Source organism: Aegilops tauschii, chromosome 6 (assembly GCF_002575655.3).
Source record: "Aegilops tauschii subsp. strangulata cultivar AL8/78 chromosome 6, Aet v6.0, whole genome shotgun sequence".
In the NCBI taxonomy this organism is placed as follows: Eukaryota; Viridiplantae; Streptophyta; class Magnoliopsida; order Poales; family Poaceae; genus Aegilops; species Aegilops tauschii.
Window position 1 is genome coordinate 468,090,676 of NC_053040.3, and position 22,071 is coordinate 468,112,746.

General features: G+C 43.1%; 2 protein-coding genes across 2 annotated transcripts; one reads left to right on the forward strand and one right to left on the reverse strand.

Annotated features, from left to right (window-relative positions):
• Window positions 1-9,403: 9,403 nt before the first annotated feature.
• On the reverse strand, window positions 9,404-14,739 carry LOC109779496 (DNA replication licensing factor MCM5). The gene is made up of 19 exons (XM_020338121.4): window positions 14,459-14,739; window positions 14,245-14,359; window positions 13,977-14,120; window positions 13,712-13,891; window positions 13,512-13,610; window positions 13,258-13,391; window positions 13,076-13,181; window positions 12,860-12,994; window positions 12,681-12,758; window positions 12,106-12,210; window positions 11,930-12,021; window positions 11,683-11,815; window positions 11,480-11,575; window positions 11,310-11,407; window positions 11,143-11,233; window positions 10,388-10,497; window positions 10,047-10,176; window positions 9,861-9,962; window positions 9,404-9,748 (listed from the first exon to the last, which is right to left on the reverse strand). Exons 1-19 carry the CDS (start codon window positions 14,614-14,616, stop codon window positions 9,665-9,667), a joined length of 2,190 nt encoding a protein of 729 aa, XP_020193710.1. The 5' UTR covers window positions 14,617-14,739; the 3' UTR covers window positions 9,404-9,664.
• Window positions 14,740-16,526: 1,787 nt separating this feature from the next.
• On the forward strand, window positions 16,527-21,493 carry LOC109779498 (aspartate aminotransferase, chloroplastic). Its single transcript, XM_020338122.4, has 11 exons — window positions 16,527-16,788; window positions 16,877-16,939; window positions 18,792-18,986; window positions 19,061-19,099; window positions 19,211-19,300; window positions 19,421-19,529; window positions 19,646-19,755; window positions 20,134-20,277; window positions 20,356-20,522; window positions 20,697-20,961; window positions 21,079-21,493. The coding sequence occupies exons 1-11, from the start codon at window positions 16,732-16,734 to the stop codon at window positions 21,208-21,210; spliced, it is 1,371 nt and encodes a 456-aa protein (XP_020193711.1). The 5' UTR covers window positions 16,527-16,731; the 3' UTR covers window positions 21,211-21,493.
• Window positions 21,494-22,071: the final 578 nt, after the last annotated feature.

A 22,071-nucleotide genomic window follows, 5' to 3' on the forward strand; every position in this document is an offset into this window, starting at 1 on the left:
TCAAGATTTAGAGTTATCCAGATCGGTCTCAAAGCTTGCATCGACGTAACTCTTTACGACGAACTCTTTGTCACTTCCATAACCGAGAAACATTTCCTTATTCCACTAAGGATAATTTTGACCGCTGTCCAGTGATCCACTCCTGGATCACTATTGTACCCTCTTGCCAAACTCATGGTGAGGTACACAATAGGTCTGGTACATAGCATAGCATACTTAATAGAACCTATGACTGAGGCATAGGGAATGATTTTTCATTCTCTTTCTTTTCTGCCGTGGTCGGGTTTTGAGTCTTTACTCAACTTCACACCTTGCAACACAGGCAAGAACTCCTTTGACTGTTCCATTTTGAACTAGTTCAAAAACTTGTCAAGGTATGTACTCATTGAAAAAATTTATCAAGCGTCTTGATCTATCTCTATAGATCTTGATGCTCAATCTGTAAGCAGCTTCACCGATGTCTTTCTTTGAAAAACTCCTTTTGAAACACTCCTTTATGCTTTCCAAAAAATTCTACATTATTTCCAATCAACAATATGTCATTCACATATACTTATCAGAAATGCTGTAGTGCTCCCACTCACTTTCTTGTAAATACAGGCTTCACCGCAAGTCTATATACAACTATATGCTTTGATCAACTCATCAAAGCGTATATTCCAACTCCGAGATGCTTGCACCAGTCCATAGATGGATCACTAGAGCTTGCACACTTTGTTAGCACCTTTAGGATTGGCAAAACCTTCTTGTTGTATCATATACAACTCTTCTTTAAGAAATCCATTAAGGAATGGAGTTTTGACATCCATTTGCCAGATTTCATAAAATGTGGCAATTGCTAACATGATTCGGACACACTTAAGCATCGCTAAGAGTGAGAAAATCTCATCGTAGTCAACACCTTGAACTTGTCGAAAACTATTTGCGACAATTCGAGCTTTGTAGATAGCAACACTACTATCAGTGTCCGTCTTCCTCTTGAAGATCCATTTTTTTCTCAATGGCTCGCCGATCATCGGGCAAGTCAATCAAAGTCCATACTTTGTTCTCATACATGGATCCCATCTCAGATTTCATGGCCTCAAGCCATTTCGCGGAATCTGGGCTCATCATCGCTTCCTCATAGTTCGTAGGTTCGTCATGGTCAAGTAACATGACCTCCAGAACAGGATTGTCGTACCACTCTGGTGCGGACCTTACTCTGGTTGACCTACGAGGTTCGGTAGTAACTTGAACTGAAGTTTCATGATCATCATCATTAGCTTCCTCACTAATTGGTGTAGGCATCACCGGAACTGATTTCTGTGATGAACTACTTTCCAACTCGAGAGAAGGTACAATTACCTCATCAAGTTCTACTTTCCTCCCACTCACTTCTTTCAAGAGAAACTTCTTCTCTAGAAAGGATCCATTCTTAGCAATGAATATCTTGCCTTCGAATCTGTGATAGAAGGTGTACCCAACAGTTTCCTTTGGGTATCCTATGAATACGCATTTCTCCGATTTGGGTTCGAGCTTATCAGGTTGAAACTTTTTCACATAAGCATCACAGCCCCAAACTTTAAGAAATGACAGCTTAGGTTTCTTGCTAAACCACAGTTCATACGGTGTCGTCTCAACGGATTTTTAGACGGTACCCTATTTAACGTGAATGTAGTTGTCTCTAATGCATAACTCCAAAACGATAGTGGTAAATCGGTAAGAGACATCATAGATCGCACCATATCTAATAAAGTACGGTTACGACATTCGGACACACCATTACGCTGTGGTGTTCCAGGTGGCGTGTGTTGCGAAACTATTCCACATTGTTTCAAATGAAGGCCAAACTCGTAACTCAAATATTCGCCTCCGCGATCAGATCGTAGAAACTTTATTTTCTTGTTATGATGATTCTCAACTTCACTCTGAAATTCTTTGAAATTTTCAAATGTTTCAGACTTGTGTTTCGTTAAGTAGATATACCCATATCTGCTCAAATCATCTGTGAAGGTCAGAAAATAACGATACCCGCCACGAGCCTCAACACTCATCGGACCGCATACATCGGTATGTATTATTTCCAATAAGCCAGTGGCTCGCTCCATTGTTCCGGAGAACGGAGTCTTAGTCATCTTGCCCATGAGGCATGGTTCGCAAGCATCAAGTGATTCGTAATCAAGTGATTCCAAAAGCCCATCAGCATGGAGTTTCTTCATGCGCTTTACACCAATATGACCTAAACGGCAGTGCCACAAATAAGTTGCACTATCATTATTAACCTTGCATCTTTTGGCTTCAATATTATGAATATGTGTATCACTACAATCGAGATTCAATAAACCGTTCACCTTGGGTGTATGACCACAGAAGGTTTTATTCATGTAAACAGAATAACAATTATTCTTTGACTTAAATGAATAACTGTATTGCAATAAACATGATCCAATCATATTATGCTCAACGCAAACACCAAATAACATTTATTTTAGGTTCAACACTAATCCCGAAGGTAAAGGGAATGTGCGATGGTGATCTTATCACACATCGTCACCTTGCCCTCAACTAGTCTCTATTCATTTTATAACTCCTGTTTCGAGTTACTAATCATAGCAACTGAACCAGTATCAAATACCCAGGGGATGCTATGAACACTAGTAAAGTACACATCAATAACATGTATATCATATATACTTTTGTTCACTTTGCCATCCTTCTTATCCGCCAAGTATTTGGGGCAGTTCCGCTTCCAGTGACCATTTCCTTCGCAGTAGAAGCACTCAATTTCAGGCTTGGGTCTAGCTTGGGGCTTCTTCATGTTAGTGGCAACTTACTTGCCATTCTTCTTGAAGTTCCCTTTCTTTCCCTTGCCCTTTTACTTGAAACTAGTGGTCTTGTCAACCATCAACATTTGATGCTTTCCTTGATTTCTACATTCGTCGATTTTAGCATCATGAAGAGCTCGGGAATCGTTTTCGTCATCCCTTGCATATTATAGTTCATCACGAAGTTCCAGTAACTTGGTGATAGTGACTAGAGAACTCTGTCAATCACTATTTTATCTGGAAGATTAACTCCCACTTGATTCAAGCGATTGTAGTACTCAGACAATCTGAGCACATGCTCACTGGTTGAGCTATTCTCCTCCATCTTGTAGGCAAAGTACTTGTCAGAGGTCTCATACCTCTCGACTCGGGCATCAACTCTTGGAACATCTCATATGCTCCAGGGCGTTTCAAAACGTTTTTGAAGTCCCGGTTCTAAGCCGTAAAGCATGGTGCACTAAACTATCAAGTAGTCATCATACCGAGCTTGTTAAACGTTCATAACGTCTGCATTTGCTCCTGCAATAGTTCTGTCACCTAGTGGTGCATCAAGGACATAATTCTTCTGTGCAGCAATGAGGTTAATCCTCATATCACGGACCTAGTCCGCATCATTGCTATACACGAGCAATTGATCTACAACATAGATATGCAAATACTATCAGGACTAAGTTCATGGTAAATTTAAGTTCAATTAATCATATTAATTAAGAACTCCCACTTAGATAGGCATTCCTCTAATCATCTAAGTAATCACGTGATCCATATCAACTAAACCATGTCCGATCATCACGTGAGATGGAGTAGTTTTCAATGGTGAACATCACTATGTTGATCATATCTACTATATGATTCACGCTCGACCTTTCGGTCTCAGTGTTCCGAAGCCATATCTGCATATGCTAGGCTCGTTAAGTTTAACCCGAGTATTCTGCGTGTGCAAAACTGGCTTGCACCCGTTGTATGTGAATGTAGAGCTTATCACACCCGATCATCACGTGGTGCCTCGGCACGACGAACTGTCGCAACGGTGCATACTCAGGGAGAACACTTGTACCTTGAAATTTGGTGAGAGATCATCTTATAATTCTACCGCCGTACTAAGAAAAATAAGATGCATAAAGGATAAACATCACATGCAATCAATATAAGTGATATGATATGGCCATCATCATCTTGTGCCTTTGATCTCCATCTCCAAGGCACCGTCATGATCACCATTGTCACCGGCTTGACACCTTGATCTCCATCGAAGCATTGTTGTCGTCTCGCCAACTATTGCTACTACGACTATCGCTACCGCTTAGTGATAAAGTAAAGCAATTACATGGCGATTGCATTTCATACAATAAATCGACAACCATATCGCTCCTGCCAGTTGTCGATAACTGTTACAAAACATGATCATCTCATACAATAAAATTTAACATCATGTCTTGACCATATCACATCACAACATGCCCTGCAAAAACAAGTTAGACGTCCTCTATTTTGTTGTTGCAAGTTTTACGTGGCTGCTACGGGCTGAGCAAGAACCGTTCTTACCTACGCATCAAAACCACAACGATTTTTTGTCAAGTGTGTTGTTTTAACCTTCAACAAGGACCGGGAGTAGTCACACTTGATTCAACTAAAGTTGGAGAAACTGACACCCGCCAGCCACCTGTGTGCAAAGCACGTCGGTAGAACCAGTCTCGCGTAAGCGTACACGTAATGTTGGTCCGGGCCGCTTCATCCAACAATACCGCTGAATCAAAGTATGACATGCTGGTAAGCAGTATGACTATTATCGCCAACAACTCTTTGTGTTCTACTCGTGCATATAACATCTACGCATAGACCTGGCTCGGATGCCACTGTTGGGGAACGCAGTAATTTCAAAAAAAATCCTACGCACACGCAAGATCCATCTAGGTGATGCATAGCAACGAGAGGGGAGAGTGTTGTCCACGTACCCTCGTAGACCGAAAGCGAAAGCGTTATGACAACGCGGTTGATGTAGTCGTACGTCTTCACGATCCGACCGATCCTAGTACCGAAAGTACGGCACCTCTGCGATCTGCACACGTTCAGCTCGGTGACGTCCCACGAACTCTAGATCCAGCTGAGTGTCGAGGGAGAGCTTCGTCAGCACGACGGCGTGATGACGGTGATGATGAAGTTACCGATGCAGGGCTTCGCCTAAGCACTACAACGATATGACCGAGGTGGAAACCTGTGGAGGGGGGCACTGCACACGGCTAAACAATCAACTTGTGTGTTCTAGGGTGCCCCCCTCCCCACGTATATAAAGAAGCGAGGGGGAGGCCGGCTGGCCCTCCTTGGCGCGCTCCCAAGAGGGGAATCCTACTAGGACTCCAAGTCCTAGTAGGTTTCCACCAAAAGGGAGAGAGGGGGAAGCAAGGAGAGGGAGAGGGGGAAAGGAAAAGGGGGGTGTCGCCCCCTTCCTTGTCCTATTCGGACTCAAGGGGGAGGGGGCGCGCGGCCTGCCCTGGCCACCCCTCTCTCTCTCTCCACTAAGGCCCATCGAGGCCCATTAGTTCCCCCGGGGGTTCCGATAACCCTCCGGCACTCTGGTTTTATCCGAAACCTCCCGGAACCCTTCCGGTGTCCGAACATAGCCGTCCAATATATCAATCTTTACGTCTCGACCATTTCGAGACTCCTCTTCATGTCCGTGATCACATCCGGGACTCCGAACTACATTCGGTACATCAAAACACATAAACTCATAATACCGATCGTCACCGAACGTTAAGCGTGCGGACCCTACGGATTCGAGAACTATGTAGACATGACCGAGACTCGTCTCTGGTCAATAACCAATAGCGGAACCTGGATGCTCATATTGGTTCCTACATATTCTACGAAGATCTTTATCGGTCAAACCGCATAACAACATACGTTGTTCCCTTTGTCATCGTTATGTTACTTGCCCGAGATTCGATCGTCGGTATCTCAATACCTAGTTCAGTATCGTTACCAGCAAGTCTCTTTACTCATTCCGTAATGCATCATCCCGCAACTAACTCATTAGTCACATTGCTTGCAAGGCTTATAGTGATGTGCATTACCGAGAGGGCCCAGAGATACCTCTCCGACACTCGGAGTGACAAATCCGAATCTCGATCTATGCCAACTCAACAAACACCATCGGAGACACCTATAGAGCATCCTTATAATCACCCAGTTACGTTATGACGTTTGATAGAACACTAAGTGTTCCTCCGGTATTCGGGAGTTGCATAATCTCATAGTCATAGGAACATGTATAAGTCATGAAGAAAGCAATAGCAACATACTAAACGATCGAGTGCTAAGCTAACGGAATGGGTCAAGTCAATCACGTCATTCTCCTAATGAGGTGATCTCGTTAATCAAATGACAACTCATGTCTATGGCTAGGAAACATAACCATCTTTGATTAACGAGCTAGTCAAGTAGAGGCATACTAGTGACACTCTGTTTGTCTATGTATTCACACATGTACTAAGTTTCCGGTTAATACAATTCTAGCATGAATAATAAACATTTATCATGATATAAGGAAATATAAATAACAACTTTATTATTGCCTCTAGGGCATATTTCCTTCATTAGTCACATTGCTTGCAAGGCTTATAGTGATGTGTATTACCGAGAGGGCCCAGAGATACCTCTCCGACAATCGGAGTGACAAATCCTAATCTCGATCTATGCCAACTCAACAAACACCATCGGAGACACCTGTAGAGCATCTTTATAATCACCCAGTTACATTGTGACGTTTGATAGCACATTAAGTGTTCCTCCGGTATTCTGGAGTTGCATAATCTCATAGTCATAGGAACATGTATAAGTCATGAAGAAAGCAATAGCAATAAACTAAACAATCATTATGCTAAGCTAACGGATGGGTCTTGTCATCACATCATTCTCCTAATGATGTGATCCCTTTCATCAAATGACAACACATGTCCATGGTCAGGAAACTTAACCATCTTTGATGAATGAGCTAGTCAAGTAGAGGCATACTAGGGACACTCTGTTTTGTCTATGTATCCACACATGTATCAAGTTTCCGGTTAATATAATTCTAGCATGAATAATAGATATTTATCATGATATAAGGAAATATAAATAACAACTTTATTATTGCCTCTAGGGCATATTTCCTTCACTTATTATGGTACATCTTCAGTTCAACACAATATAATTTATGGCTAGAAGGGTTGTTGCTTGGCTTAGACATGGTTGATAATAATCATCTAAGAAAACCTCTCATAGACGGTTTTCACTCGTCTATCTTGCAATGGTACATATACAATTTGGGTGCCAGTCGGGGTGATGTGGCTACTCTATCAAGAACTTCAAAGACAATGATATAGCTGGATGTATGTTCACCATGGTAATGCAATTGCTACAATGATGTAGTAGTTAGACTAGATTTATCCTAGCTAGATGGTGATCATTGTGGCGGTATTCCTCGAAAAAATGTGATTGGGTCCTTATAATCTTAATTGCTTGGTCTTTCTGCTAGGGCCTCAAGATTCTTTACGCATGCACCTTGTCTTGAGGGGTGAGGCTTATCTCCTCTCGGGGTCGGGCTCGCGGATGTCACCAATTTACCCTTGATTGGTTTACACGTCTGATTCTGTAGGGTACTTGGCATATCCATATGTGAGGCTTAGAGATCTTATGGACCATGCATACCCCCGCCATATTGTGTGGTATTTTATACATATTTTCCTACTACATTTCTTCATCGCTGTTTCCAAAAGCTGGAGGAAACAACAAGGGAATGGTGAAAGTACTGGATAGAACATGTTATTGTTGGGCCAATTCCCTCCACATGGAGGTGTGTTGCTCATAAGTCCAACACATTTGAGTTGTTGATCTCAATTACATCCAACGGTTGTGAGTGCTTCCTGGTGAAGGGAGTAGAAGAAATCCCTAGGCACGGACCCATGTACGGTGGTGGGTGCCATTGTGAGAGTGAGAGAGCACGCAAACAACAACACTACTCATGAGAAGAGAGAAAGAATGAGAGGTGATTCTGACCAAATTTGATGTATCTGACTAGACAGTTTTCAAGGTGGTTATCGAAGGCTCACACGTGCTTGGATCAACACCAAACTTGATGAGTCGGTCCCTTACTTTGAGTACTTCAACCTGGTTAGCTGGTTTGAGGATTGTGTCAGTGGAACATCAAATTTCAGAGCGGGTTTGTCGGTTTAGTCTGCTAAAGTTTAAGCACATAATAGTTTTTGGAGACGAATAAATTGGGTAGGCAAACGATGTTCGATTAAGTTGAAATTTTGAGGGTATCTGAGGAACTATTGTGCTTATTTGTCTAGAAACTTTTATGTTGTCTGGCTCAGCCGTTCGATAGTAGCTGATGAAATATAGAAAGGAACAAAAGTTTTGTTTACCACTATTTGCTGAAATCTTGCCTCTCGTAGTAATAGTTGTTGTTCCTGGCAGGCAACATGTTGAGTGTGTTGTCACATCACCTTGCAATGGTACATATACAATTTGGGTGCCAAGCGGGGTGATGTGGCTTCTCTGTCTAGAGATACTAAGGAAAACTCTATACATGGTTGTGTTTTTTTTTACTCCTAGGTTTTTCCACGTTAAATTTTTTTAGCCACGTGTGCATGTTGTTTCTGTTTATTCTGTTGCTTACCTGTTGGTTGAACTAGTCCTCAAAATTCATTACAAGTTGAGGAGGTTGTATTGTGCATAATGGTTGCGTCGATGAATTGGTGCATTGCTTTGTTGTTTTCATTGCTCATCAAAGTGGCACAAGAAAGTTGTCCAAGGCATAGTTTTCATGGACTCCATAGCCCACCAAGCAAAACACATACGACCAACTAAAACAAAAAGTTCCATTAAAAAGTGTTTTACATTTTCCACACGGTTTCATTTTTAGAGGAAATAGTAGGTGAATTAACCTATTGGCTAATGCATATTTTTCATTAGATTATGTACATTACTAATAAATAAAAACTACAAGGACTGGCAAGACTGGCCAGCCAGCTAGGCGGGTCACAAGGTTTTCTCCTAGTTTGCAACAAACCTTCTCCAGCCAGCTATGGGGATCACAAGATTTTCTCATAGCTTTGCGACAAACCTTCTCTGGGAATATAAGGTTTTCATGAGGCTGATCATGAGCAAGCATCATTAAAAAAACAATTTGGCATAGAAAGTCTCAAATTCAAGATCTTCACCCACACCAAAAGGACCAGCATGGCAGCTAAGTTACATTTTTAGAGTACACTTGGCATAAGCTAGAATTCTGCTCCCTTAAAAAGCATGCCTTGTTCAAAGTCATTAGCATCAAACAGCACTGCCCATTTTCAGGCTAATCATTTTTGCTTTTGATAGACTCACCGATTCAGCATTACTAGCCTACAACTCGACTCTTTGAAGCCGTGCAACAATATTTAAACGTCACTACAACTTCTAGTTTACGGACTATATACCAATGTGTAGTGACTTGAAGATGTGGTTTAAATTAAAGCATAAGCAAGATTAAAAAAAATCAGGCAACTTATGTTAGTTTTTTGCAGATCACAGGCGAAATGCTGACAGCGGAACAACACAGGGCAAAGCACAAGTTTCGGTTTCCTAGGCATTAACTCTGCTCAGCTGCAGAACGCCCAAATGTTGCAATCATGAATGAACTTACTGTGCTACATCTTCAGTTCGACACAAGATAATTTAGGGCTACAGCTACAGCTTAAAGTAGTACAACTACAACTCAATTTCAACGACGCAACAAATTTCCTCAGGAAACAGGCTGCAGTGTCAGCACTACTTATACACACACATCAGATGGCCAGAGGGTTTCCATGGTAGTTCCATCATTTCGGTTCAGCTCAAGCCTTGCGGACAATCACATGGCGCTCCCTCTTGTACTCCACTTCGTCCCTCTGGTGCATGATCACAAGGGCTCTTCTCACCTGAAGCAGCAAAGGTAAAGCATGGTGAGAAACCGAGTGGTTACAGATTATTTTTATGCATGACATTTTGTATGTGAGAAAAATCTGATGTGTAGGATGACAGGATGCTTACAATGGATTCATTCAACCCCATCCGGTTCAGTTCATCGAGCAGCCGACGTTCGGATATGTGGCTCCCGATTCCCATCCTTCTCTTTATCTGCGCTTCCGCTTGCTGTTGGGATGAAGTGAACGAGAAACTCAGCAGATGCAAAAGGTTGAAAACGCTGGGTTTTAGTTTTGGATGCAATAGACTGACCTTGATTTCGTTTGCGATCTCCGGTGACAAGTTCAGATGCTCGTTGATTCCGGATCTTGCGGCGTCCACGGTGGAGACGTTGAACAGTCTAAATGCCTCTTCGATGTGCTCTGGCGTAGCCACACTAGTCCTGAGAACCACTCACATGTCAGCAAGGAATGCCATGATACTTGTTTGTCAGAACTAAAGCCACAAGTCATGATGTTAAATACATAAAGATCTTCTAAATGTACCAGAAGTCATGATGTTAAATACATAAAGATCTTCTAAATGTACCAGAATCAAGCAAGTGGCAAAACAATGTTTGTGGAATAATTAGCATGTGATCAGATTGCACTTACAATCTCATCTTTGCAAGAGATTCGCTCAACCGTATAATAGCTTCAAGCTGCCTCACAGTGATGGGTATGGCTGCAGCTCTTCCTGTCTCATGGGATTGTTGTCTCATTTTCTGCATAATGATAAAACAAATAGGTAAATGTCTCGTACAAAAATGATAACTATCGTCTTAAAAAAATTGATTGTGACAATCACCATGAAACTATCATAAAAAAGGTCTTGAGATTTTCAGAAAGCAGATGCAGAGAATTATTCAGAAAAAGATGTAGTGGCAGAAATCCAGCCAGAACTAAATCACCATCCTTTGGAACAGCAAACATAAACATGGAGAAGCTCAAACTCACGCAGTAGCAAAACACATGTACACAGTAATCACCAAGACAAGACAAAATATGAATAAAATCGCAGTTTACAGCAACAGTTTATCAGGTCCGTTCGAGCTTCTGATCAGTAAGTTCCCAATCTCTATTTTATCATCATTAACGCAAACTTCAACTCTACATGTCTTCTCTTGTGCCTGGCAAAGAAGAAATCTTCACCAAAGGCACAGATAAAGCTTATATGTAGAGGAGCATGTTATAATAAGATTTGGCTAACTTTCATCATTTCAGATGGAAAAATATTTGGACCTTCCTCTTAACTTTCAAAGGCTTCCAAACAAGGAAATAGCAAGTCCAAATAACAGATATGTTCTCATGAACTTTAAGCTGACTCATTATGTAACCAGGTGCCAAGGTGAAATTCTGCATAGACATACCTGTCTGATCTCAACATATTTGTTCTGCAGCATCTCTGCTGCTTTTTCTGAGAGTCGTGGTCTACATGTGTTGCGGCAGTACTCAACATACCTGCATATTTGTAAGATTGTGAATATGATGAAGTTTGACAAATTGAATGAAACATAATATGAAAACCCAACCACACCTTTTCAGCCAATTCTCTCCTTCATTGGTATCTGCATTCCTGTTTACTTGAGTTGCAGCACCACTGGCATGCACCTTAATGATGTGGTTTGCTATTCGCTGCATTTGAAGTTCATTTAGTCTTTGAACTTAAAAAATTACAAGTATCTGAAGAAAGAAATTGATGCATACCTTATCTTGCTCATACATTCTGACATCTTTAACTATGAAGATTAGATCAAATCGAGAAAGGATTGTTGTCTGCAGGTCTATGTTATCTTGTGCAGTCTGATGAACAGAAGAAGACAGTTTATCAAACTTAGCACTAGAATAGCATATTCATTTTAAAATCGAAATAGTAGGCAAGACAATGAGAAAAAAACAGATTGACTAACCTTAAGGTCATCATAACGCCCTGAAATTGGATTGGCAGCTGCAAGAACTGAGGTCCTTGAATTGAGTACTGTTGTAATGCCAGCCTTGGCAATAGATATGGTCTGCTGCTCCATGGCTTCATGAATTGCAACTCTGGAACCACACAAGAATAACAAAACAGATTAAAATGAGTATGAGAGAGGGTACAAAATAAACAGGTAAAGACTGTTATATTCTAGTTTTGACTAAGAATTGGTTAAATTTTACCTGTCTTCAGGCCTCATTTTGTCAAATTCATCAATACAAACTACTCCACCATCAGCCAATACCATGGCTCCTCCTTCCAAATAAAATTCACGCTGTGCAGGAAAAGAATAGTCTTTTACACACAGAACAAAAACTTGGGAGCAACAGAATAAGTAATTTGATTTAGACAAGCATACCGAGTTACTATCCCGGGTTACAGATGCTGTAAGACCAGCTGCAGATGAACCTTTTCCAGAGGTATAGACTGCAATTGGTGCTGTCTTCTCTACAAACTTCAGAAACTGTAAAAATGTAGAAATGCATGTCACTCACTCAGAAATCATTGGTCTTTATAATAGTGTAAAAACCAGAAACAATTAATTTTGGCAAATTATGTTAACTAAACTAGAGTATCACATGAATTCAGAGTGCAAGCCGTGACATTTTTTAGTGAAAGGGTAGCACTTCTGCATAATGCATACAATAAAAGGTTGAGTACTGAGTACATAAGTATAATATACTGACACATGCAACAGCAAAAGGAGAGCAGGAGCTTAATCCCTGAAAGTTGACTGACTTGAAAGCTAGTACTTGCTAGTTCGAGGAATCAAACTAGATTATGTTTCTCTCCTTCCAAATATTCCAGCAAGCGAAATCAGTAATCGCTTACAAATTTCAACAACTCCAGGGAGTTGACAAGACTGATATGACCTATATTGTCATGTTATTTGCGAACAAACTAAATGCTGTGATAACTTAAAACAGCACTTGCCTGGGATTTTGCTGTGGATGGATCACCCAAAAGCAAGGCATGAATGTCCCCTCTCAAACGGACACCATCTGGTAGCCTCTGTAGTAGACAATAGTTCAAACAGCATGGGAGCACTCACGATTAGCTACAGAATACAGATTAATTTGCAATGCATATCAGAGGCTGATAATATCAAATACCTTTTTTGATCCCCCAAACAGAAGGCAAGCAATAGCTTTCTTGACGTCACCATGACCATAAATTGAAGGGCCTATCATTGAACAAATCTTGGCATATGCATCTGGCCTCTGTGCAAATTCTTTGAATTCCATTTCCTGCAACCCAACAAGAAAGTTAACATTACAGGAAAAAAGTGCAACTCCCATGATTAATGAAAACAGTAAAAATTAAACTACCTCATCGAGTGTGAAATGTGAGGGGCCATTTGTGTTGTCATCTCGAGACTGCTCTAACCCAACGATTCTAATGTAGGGCTGTTTAACTCCAACAGCACCTTTCTGGCTGCAAAATGAATGTACAGCAGCATCAGCCATGTAACCAGCCTAGCTAACAACAAAAACTCAGTTCTGAAACATACTTGTTCGTCCCGGATGCCTGGAATACACTGTAGATGCCAATCACAGTTAATCTAGTCCCTGGAACAATTGTCTGGACAAGATGTCTATCTACAGAAAGCAGCACATTCCTTGGAAGCTCACCGGTTGGAACATCCTGGAAGATGATGTTAACAAACATTAAGGATTACAGTCATGTTACAGTAGTTGGCAAGTGAACATCACATAAAAGTGGATTACTGCAACTCAACAGTTCTGCAGGAAGCCTAATACTAACCTCGGGATTTTCCTGCAATTTGAGAGTCTGTAGATCCACATACTTGCTCTTGTCAGGGACTGCAATCCAGGGGTCCAGGGGGCAAGGCTCTTCTCCAGGCTAAGGAAACGAAACAATCAGATCCATCAGTACCACCACCATTAACAATACAAAAACTAAACAGCAGGGCAATGATTGAATACGGTTACTGAGAAATATACCTGAGGAACATGATCACAGGATCGTGGGACAATAGCCCCACCGAGGCCTGGCCTGCACGGCACAGTCCTCACACTCCTGCAGTTCTTGCAGAGCAGTGTCACATGAGTGGCCTTGGCCTTCACCCTCGATGCGGCAATTGCAATACCCGCAATCTTCACCAGTTTCGACATGTAATCGGCCTGTAATTTTTATGTTGGTTATCAAAATTAAGCTCCTAAAACTCTCTGGAATTGGCTAATATGTAGAATTGGGTTCAGAACTGACCCCAATAGATCTCATGGAGACGCAATTCTCCTTGGAGGACAGGAAGATCTGCACATCGCCGGTGACGGGCTCCTCCATTTCCCCGGTCTCGCCGGCGACCTTCGACCGTAGGCTGGCGAGAACCTCGGACCCGGCCGTCTCGAACTGCAGAAACCCACCACACGAAGAGTTAAACAGAGCTCTGAGTCAACAGATAAAAGACAGACATGGCATAGTTTCAGATAGCCCGTCAGACCAAAAAAAAGACAGTTCAGAGAGGGGAACGCACCAGCGGCAGGTAATCCGCGGGCGCCTTGCGGATCCTGTCGGCGAGCTCGGCGTCGAAGGCGTCGAGGTCCTCGATGGCGACGGTGACATGGTCGCGGTTGTGCACGAGGCTCTCGCTGGAAACAGGGAAACGCGTACACGGGTCAGCCTAGCCCGATTCGACAACGGCGCCAGATCTGGCGAGGAAAGAGGGGGGCGGGGGCGGGAGGGGGTACCGGTAGGGGAAGTCGCCGGTGGGGCTGGTGAAGCCGCGGAGGAACTCCTTGAACTTGCGGAGGGCGGAGTGGCGGGTGATGTCGGCGGCGGCGGGGTCGCCCTGCGGGAACTGCGCCTGGTCGCTGTAGAAGACGGCGCCCTCGTCCCAGCCCGACATGGCGGCGGCGGCGGCGGCGCGGCGGCGAGGAGGACGCGCGGGCGCGTGGGGTGGGTGCCGACGCGGAGGGTGGAGGAGGATGGGAGAGGAGAGGAGACGGCGAGGGGGGTGTGGATGGGAGGGGTGGCGCGAAGAGGGTAATAGAGAGGATGGTTTGGCGGGAAAGCGGTGCGCGTTTTGGCGGGAGGAGGCTGTTGCGCTCTGCCGCTCGTCTAGGGTTTGGTTCTGGGCGCGGCGAGGGCGGGGCCTGGAGTGATAGTGGGCTGCTTGTGTGTGGGCTTGGGCCGGGAGTGATAGTGCGCTGCTTGTGTGTGGGCTTGGGCCTGGAGTGATAGTGCGCTGCTTGTGTGTGGGCTTGGGCCTGGAGTGATAGTGCGCTGCTTGTGTGTGGGCTTGGGCCTGGAGTGATAGTGGGCTAGTTATTCTGTTTAGCTGTTTAGTTATTTTCGAAGGAAGTTTCTCAAAAAAAAAGTTATTTTTCGAAGGAAGAGCATCAAATTGTGAAGCTCACAACCTTGCCAAACACTCGGCTATGCTTGATCAGGGTCGCCATTTGTGGCTTATTCATCCTCATGACCTAGCATGTATTCCAATAAACATTCGCATTGATCAATAAAGTGTTGGCGATCCTAAAAAAAGGTATTTTCTTGTTCGACTGAGATTCTTTTTTATCTTTCTTGTACAAAAATATTGTCTCTCGAAGATTATTCCAAGAAAAATGTTGTATTATTTTCTTTAGATACATACGACCTGAATTCCATTGTATTCCCTTTTTCACAAAAAAGTGTTATGTCTATACAATATATGCATATTGATATTTGCTTAACAAAAGACTTTAACATTTCTGGTCATTCTATAGGAGATTGTGAAATAAGCTGTGTACATCACGTTTTGCAACAGCAAATGAATACTAGAGTTGATATAAATTGATACTCCCTCCGTCCCATAATATAAGAGCGTTTATGATACTAGTGCAGTGTCATAAACGCTCTTATATTATGGGACGGAGGGAGTATATTGTATGTAGAGTGGTAAGGGCGTCCCAGTCTTCTTCTTTTTTTACTACGAAAAAAATCTTTTTTTAGTAAAAAATATCTTTTTTTCTTGGAATAAAATATTCTCTCAACAATATTATTCTTAGAAAATGGATACTTTTCTTTACAAATGGACGACCTAAGTTTCATTTCATTCCTTTTAGAAAAGAAACCTATGGAGTATAATATTTGCCTGGATGAAAACATAAAAGTTTTGGTCATTTTCCTAGGAGATTGTAAAGTAAGTCCAACTGCAGAAATAATACCAGAATGAATAAGAATTGTGTAGCTTGGAACAAGAGGCTTGCCACTTCCAAAAATTTAACATCTAATCCACATGATATATTTTTTGTCTAGCTTTTTCTTCCACTCAATTAATACTCCTTGAAATGGTGACGGGAGGGGAGGCGGCGGAGAAAACGGCCAAGAGAGGAGTTAGTGACAAAAAGGAGAAGAACATGACATCGATGATGATGTGTGGGCCGGAATTAAACCTCCCTGCATGGTCACGTCGATGAAGCGCGAGAGATTTTGTTGATTTTCTATGCACGTGTTTATTAAACAAGAGGTGCATTCTCAGTGTAGATTAGTCCAGGATTGGACTACATATGGTTTCTCGTCCTAAAAGTAGCCCGCAAAGGCAGATTGATTTTCCCTTATTGAGATTTCGGATACAACCGTGTCATCCGTTGCATTAATTTTTAAATGCCGAGTTGCCCTAGAGGAGGTCATTCTTCCACACTATCTTTTGACAAAAACAAAAGGTGACGGACAATTCTCCCTTCGAACCCAGCGAATACCGTGGGTGTAAAATGCAGCTTTGAGAAACTCGGAACCTGGTTTTTGGTAGCAGAGTGGCTAAGGATCCAACGGCCGAGGCCTGGCCACGTCGCCCTCCCGGTTCGAATCCCCGGCCCCGGAAGTCGACAGCAGAACCGAACCAGTATCGCCAAATCCGTCCAACAAGACAAGCTCAGTTCCGACGGAGACTCCAAGGCCATCGCCATCCACCCGTGCTCCGCTCTGATCCCAGATCACCCTCGCCCCATCCTCCGCGCGCTGCAGCTCTCGCCCCACGCGGATGGCCTCCGCCCTCTCCGCCCCGGCGGCCTCCGCCGTCGTCGCCGCCCGGTGCAAGGCACGGGCCCGCCTCCTCTGACGCCGAACGCGTCTCTTTGTCGGTGCAGTGGATTCTGAACCTTTTCTCTTTTTTGTCGTGGGCGCAGGTGTTCGGAGGAGGAAGGAGCGATGGGAGGGCCGGATGCCGCGTCGGGATCCTCGCGAGGAAGGTGACTTGCCCGATCCTGTGTCCCCTCTCGCTCTGCCTTACCTAGATCCCGCATTTGATTTGTGGATTGGTTTGGTTCTGTAACGCGACTGCGCTAGATGGTTCTGGGTCCTATATCGTAGGTGTTCGTGTGTGCACGACTCAAATAGGCGCTGACTTCCTGGATTGGCAATTCAGGGCTGCTAGTGGTTCAGTGTTAATACGCACAGTAATGTTCAGAATCGACTAAGCGATTACTCCTACATAGTTTGCACCGTGACTGGCAATCATGCATGATGCTACAAGCTTTTAGAACAACAGCGGTTCGTGGAGTGACATGCTTTGGACCGCTGGCGTGCCTCCTGGTCCTGGGATTCAGCCTTCACGAAGCTCTGATATGTGCACATTTTCTATTGTAATTTTTTTGTGGCCTCGTAACTTGCTTCCTGGACTGACAATTCAGGACTGCTAGTGGTTTTCCTTGCGTTGTTCTCGATTCAGGACTGATAGTGATAGGACCACTCTAGAGTTGCTCATTTCAAAGTTGAGGCACATTGCAGTTGGTAGTGTAGCCAGGGGCGGAGCTGGAGCTAATCTTACCCTGATGCACCACTTAACCATGGGAAAATTTTTCAAGCATGGATGCTGCGTTTCATAGCTTGTAATACGGATTACTAAACATAATAGAAGTCTATTTATAAAAACAAAATGCAACAGTCAAACTGCTTAATATAATGCTAAACAAATGGCAAAATTATTTGAAAAGGTCTAGCATTCTCAAATTAAAACACATCATCACATATCAAGGTTCATTAACCTAAAATATAAAAACTGGAATCAAATTTTCAAGTAGAACATAATAAAATATAAAACGTGATCATTGATGACATTTTCCGTTTCTTCTTTCTCCACATAACAAATAACATCATCACTTAATACTCTATCAATCTCCCTTTGCCAGGATCACATTGAATCTCCTCCTCCCAATTCATAATAAGGAATAAAATAAGGTTTAATCCACTAGCCATAATTTCACACATACAATTGTCGCAACCTAAAAAATATTTAGGACAAACAACACAGAAAAGAGTTAAATTCGAATCAAGAGATGCCTGTAATCCAGACAAAATAAATAAATAAAAATAAAAGCACATTGCTATGTGAGGAAGAGAAATTTACGACGCGGCACGTGGTCGCTGCAGCATTAAGCGTCAGGCAAGGCGGCCGCTGCCGCGCGTACGTTCGGATCGATTAGGAACAGATCCGTGCTGCCGGCTGCTTCAAATCGTTAGGACTAGATGCTGCAGCGCGTACGTTCGGATCTATCAGGAACGGATCCGTGCTGTCTCGAATCTTTCGGAACTGATCGATTTGAATCTGATTGATCGTATCGTCGCCGCGCTCGGACAGAACACAGAACAGGAGATGAGGAGATGGGATTTGTTTGTTTTTTTCGAGTGGAAGACGCGGGATGAATAGCTGGCTTCGTGCGTGCACTTTTTTTTTTGTTCAGAGAAAGGCTTCGTGCGTGCGTCAAGGCAAGGCCTGCGAGCGTGTATACGTGAGACGTGGGCAGCTGGTTCAAAGGGGGTCCTGTAGCACTCTTGCTGGCCCACCCTGATGCACCGGGCCAAATACATGATATTTAGCACTAATTTTTTTTTCGGACCCTGTAGCCTGTGCCACAGGCTCAGCTCAAAGAGCTCCGCCCCTGAGTGTAGCTGGTTAAGCCAGCATTTCTGTTTCTCCGTGGATAATCCTTTTGTACGTGACGTCAGATGCGCCTTCACGCCTTGTGCCATGCCAATATTTGACATCTCATGATATGGTTTGTGCTTTGAAATTTAATTCTTCCTTTGCCGTTTTGGATGCAGAATACTGGCCACATAACGATGGCACTTGCAGTAGACGCTTCTCGCTTTGAAGGAGTGCCGATGGCCCCTCCAGACCCGATTCTTGGGGTTTCAGAAGCATTTAAAGCTGATACAAGTGATCTGAAGCTCAACCTTGGTGTTGGCGCCTACAGAACGGAAGAGCTACAGCCCGCTGTCCTCAATGTTGTCAAGAAGGTAAGTCTAATCGTCCTTGGCATTTTCTGAATAATTAGGTTCCTATTTTGATGTGCTACTGCTGCATGTGGTAGGCTGAAAAACTTATGTTGGAGAAAGGGGAAAACAAGGAGGTACGATGGAATTTTACAATTCGGATGATTTGGACATGGTCATAAAGAATCATATTTTCCTTCTATTCTTTCATTGAGAATGAAAAGCTGAATGTTTTCTTTATGGTGCAGTATCTGCCTATTGAAGGTTTCGCTGCATTTAACAAAGCAACTGCAGATCTATTGCTTGGAGCTGACAATCCTGTCATCAAGCAAGGACGGGTATGGATTATGCAGCCCTTGCCATCGCTCTTGTTCTATTATGACTGCCTGACAAGCTGTCACCTGAGGAGTTTTCTCTTATGTTTAGTTAACCTTATTTAGTAACCACTCCTACTGTAGGTTGCTACTCTTCAGTCTCTCTCAGGGACTGGATCATTACGCCTTGCTGCAGCATTTATTCAGAGATACTTCCCTGATGCAAAAGTACTTATATCATCTCCCACATGGGGTATGTATGGCGAATTGGGAACTGCAACTAGTGCTCATGACTTCATGTGCATAAGTCTGTTTTTCATTGTTTTCTGTGGTGAATCTCATAAATTCGTCCAATTTATATGTTAACAGGAAACCACAAAAACATATTCAATGATGCTAGAGTACCATGGTCAGAATACCGGTATTATGATCCCAAGACTGTTGGGCTGGATTTTGAGGGAATGATAGCTGACATACAGGTACCTAAAATATCTGTACCAAGAAAATTAACCATCATTCAAATATTTCTCTTTGCATTTTTTTTAACCTGCATTGCTATCTTTCATTGACTGAACTTCGTTAAGAGTAGTTTTTTCTTTCCCATCCTTCTCTCCAAGCATTCTCTCAGGATTTGGTAGTATTACTTTGGCCGACTAGCAAGAAATGGCCCACTCTGTGCTGAATTGTCCCCTTCATGTGCTCCTCCATTGGTTGCACTCCTTTTTTTAACTGAAATGGTTGCGCTCATCATATGGAAGTTGCAATCTGGAAATGAACTGACTTTTCCTATTTACTATTGTTAATTTCTTATGAACCGGTTATTGTTTGTCCTAATGTATATACTCTTTGCAAACTAGGCTGCCCCAGAGGGGTCTTTTGTTCTACTACATGGTTGTGCTCACAATCCAACTGGAATAGACCCAACTCCTGAACAGTGGGAGAAACTGGCAGATGTGATTGAAGAGAAAAAACATATGCCTTTCTTTGATGTTGCCTATCAGGTGAATGGTTTTCGTGTGGGTTTTTATTAATTTATTTTCACAATTTGTCTCTTACTGACTGTTATATTTTCTTTGTAGGGTTTTGCCAGTGGAAGCCTTGATGAAGATGCATCTTCTGTCAGGCTTTTTGTTAAGCGTGGCCTGGAAGTGTTCGTTGCACAGTCTTACAGCAAGAACCTTGGTCTATATGCAGAAAGGATCGGTGCGATAAATGTCATTTGCTCAGCACCGGAAGTTGCAGACAGGTAATCTTGTGTTTTAAATGGTCGACTGCTTGCCTACCTGCCTTTTCCCCTTACATTCAGTTGCATGAAATGCTATTTTATTTCTACCCTTCATCCTGCACGCCGTACGGTGATAGTCCTGCTCTAAGAATCTGTATGAATCGTCTATGTATTATGACACTGGAAGCTTTGCAGGGTGAAGAGCCAGTTGAAGCGATTGGCGCGGCCCATGTACTCAAACCCACCTATTCACGGTGCCAAGATCGTCGCCAACGTCGTTGGAGACCCTACCATGTTCGGTGAGTGGAAGGAAGAGATGGAACAAATGGCCGGTCGGATCAAGAACGTTCGGCAGAAGCTTTACGATAGCTTGACTGAAAAGGACCAGTCTGGCAAGGACTGGTCTTTCATTCTGAGCCAGATAGGCATGTTCTCCTTCACGGGCTTGAACAGACCCCAGGTGACTTTGCCTTTGAATTCCACAGATGACAAATTGTTTTCACATATTATCTTTGAATGATATGTCGGCAGAAACGTATCATTGTGTAACCGTCTAAGTTCCCTCTTGTGTTTTCAGAGCGATAACATGACCGATAAATGGCACATATACATGACCAAGGACGGCAGGATTTCGTTGGCAGGGTTGAACCTGGCGAAGTGCGAGTACCTTGCTGATGCCATCATCGACTCCTTCCACAATGTCAACTAGATTATGATTTGCGTCGCGGCCACGATACCGCGATAAGTTCCTTCTATAGTTTGCTGGGATTTTTGGGTCCTTCCAGCTCGAGTTTTTGGTCGCGATGCTGATGACGTGTCCGGTGATTCAGAGGTATAGTAATAAATAATTTGGCAAAACTCACGGATGCTAGGCGCTAGGCACTTGTACCGTTGTACGGTCCTTGCAAGCTTGTAATGCTGATTAATTATGTATGATGGCATCTCCAATTAGCCTTTTGAGTGCTATATCTCAAAGTTTCTTTTTTGGTCAAGAGGTATTATTATTTCTGGACTTTGATTGTTCGGTTACCGGAGCTCGGCAGCGGCAGCTGTGTGTGTTTTCCCATGAGCAATGCCCGGAGATTATGGAATGCGTCGGGGCCTCTAAAATGTACTTCGAAGTTTTTCTCGGCTCACAATTTTTTTTTCCGCGGCTCTGGGTCAATGGCAAGCTCAGCACAAGGGAGAACTTATGTGAAGGAAAAACCAGCGGGATTTCTGATAGCAACTGCTGTGCCCTCAGTGTTTAAAGCATCTCCAGACTCTTGCGATTGCATCTTCTACCCTGCTGGGTGCTGCAAGTTCTTACCAGTCATTCTGGCTCTCACAGCTGCAGCAGGTGATATGAGTACTATACAAATAATTTGAATCCAAAATCAACTTGCACTGCAAATGTTTTCCTAGTGGAGTCCGGAGATCTAGCAAATGCTAACCTGATAGAAATGAGTAGTTCAAACCACAGACTGCAGTTAAATGGGCAAATTTGTCTTTGCCAAAGGGAGTTTACATCAGCTCTTAACGCTGCTGAATATAGGGCGGAATAGGACGGTTGGCTGTTGTAGGAGCCCCA

Coding starts and splice junctions, on each gene's coding strand:
- LOC109779496 (XM_020338121.4), bottom strand. CDS start 14,616: ATGTCGGGCTGGGACGAGGGCGCCGTCTTCTACAGCGACCAGGCGCAG. Junction 13,182..13,257: donor CAGGCATCCGGGACGAACAA/GTATGTTTCAGA, acceptor TTCATTTTGCAG/CCAGAAAGGTGCTGTTGGAG. Junction 10,498..11,142: donor AATATGTTGAGATCAGACAG/GTATGTCTATGC, acceptor ATCATTATGCAG/AAAATGAGACAACAATCCCA.
- LOC109779498 (XM_020338122.4), top strand. CDS start 16,732: ATGGCCTCCGCCCTCTCCGCCCCGGCGGCCTCCGCCGTCGTCGCCGCC. Junction 16,789..16,876: donor TCGTCGCCGCCCGGTGCAAG/GCACGGGCCCGC, acceptor TCGTGGGCGCAG/GTGTTCGGAGGAGGAAGGAG. Junction 18,987..19,060: donor TCCTCAATGTTGTCAAGAAG/GTAAGTCTAATC, acceptor TGCATGTGGTAG/GCTGAAAAACTTATGTTGGA.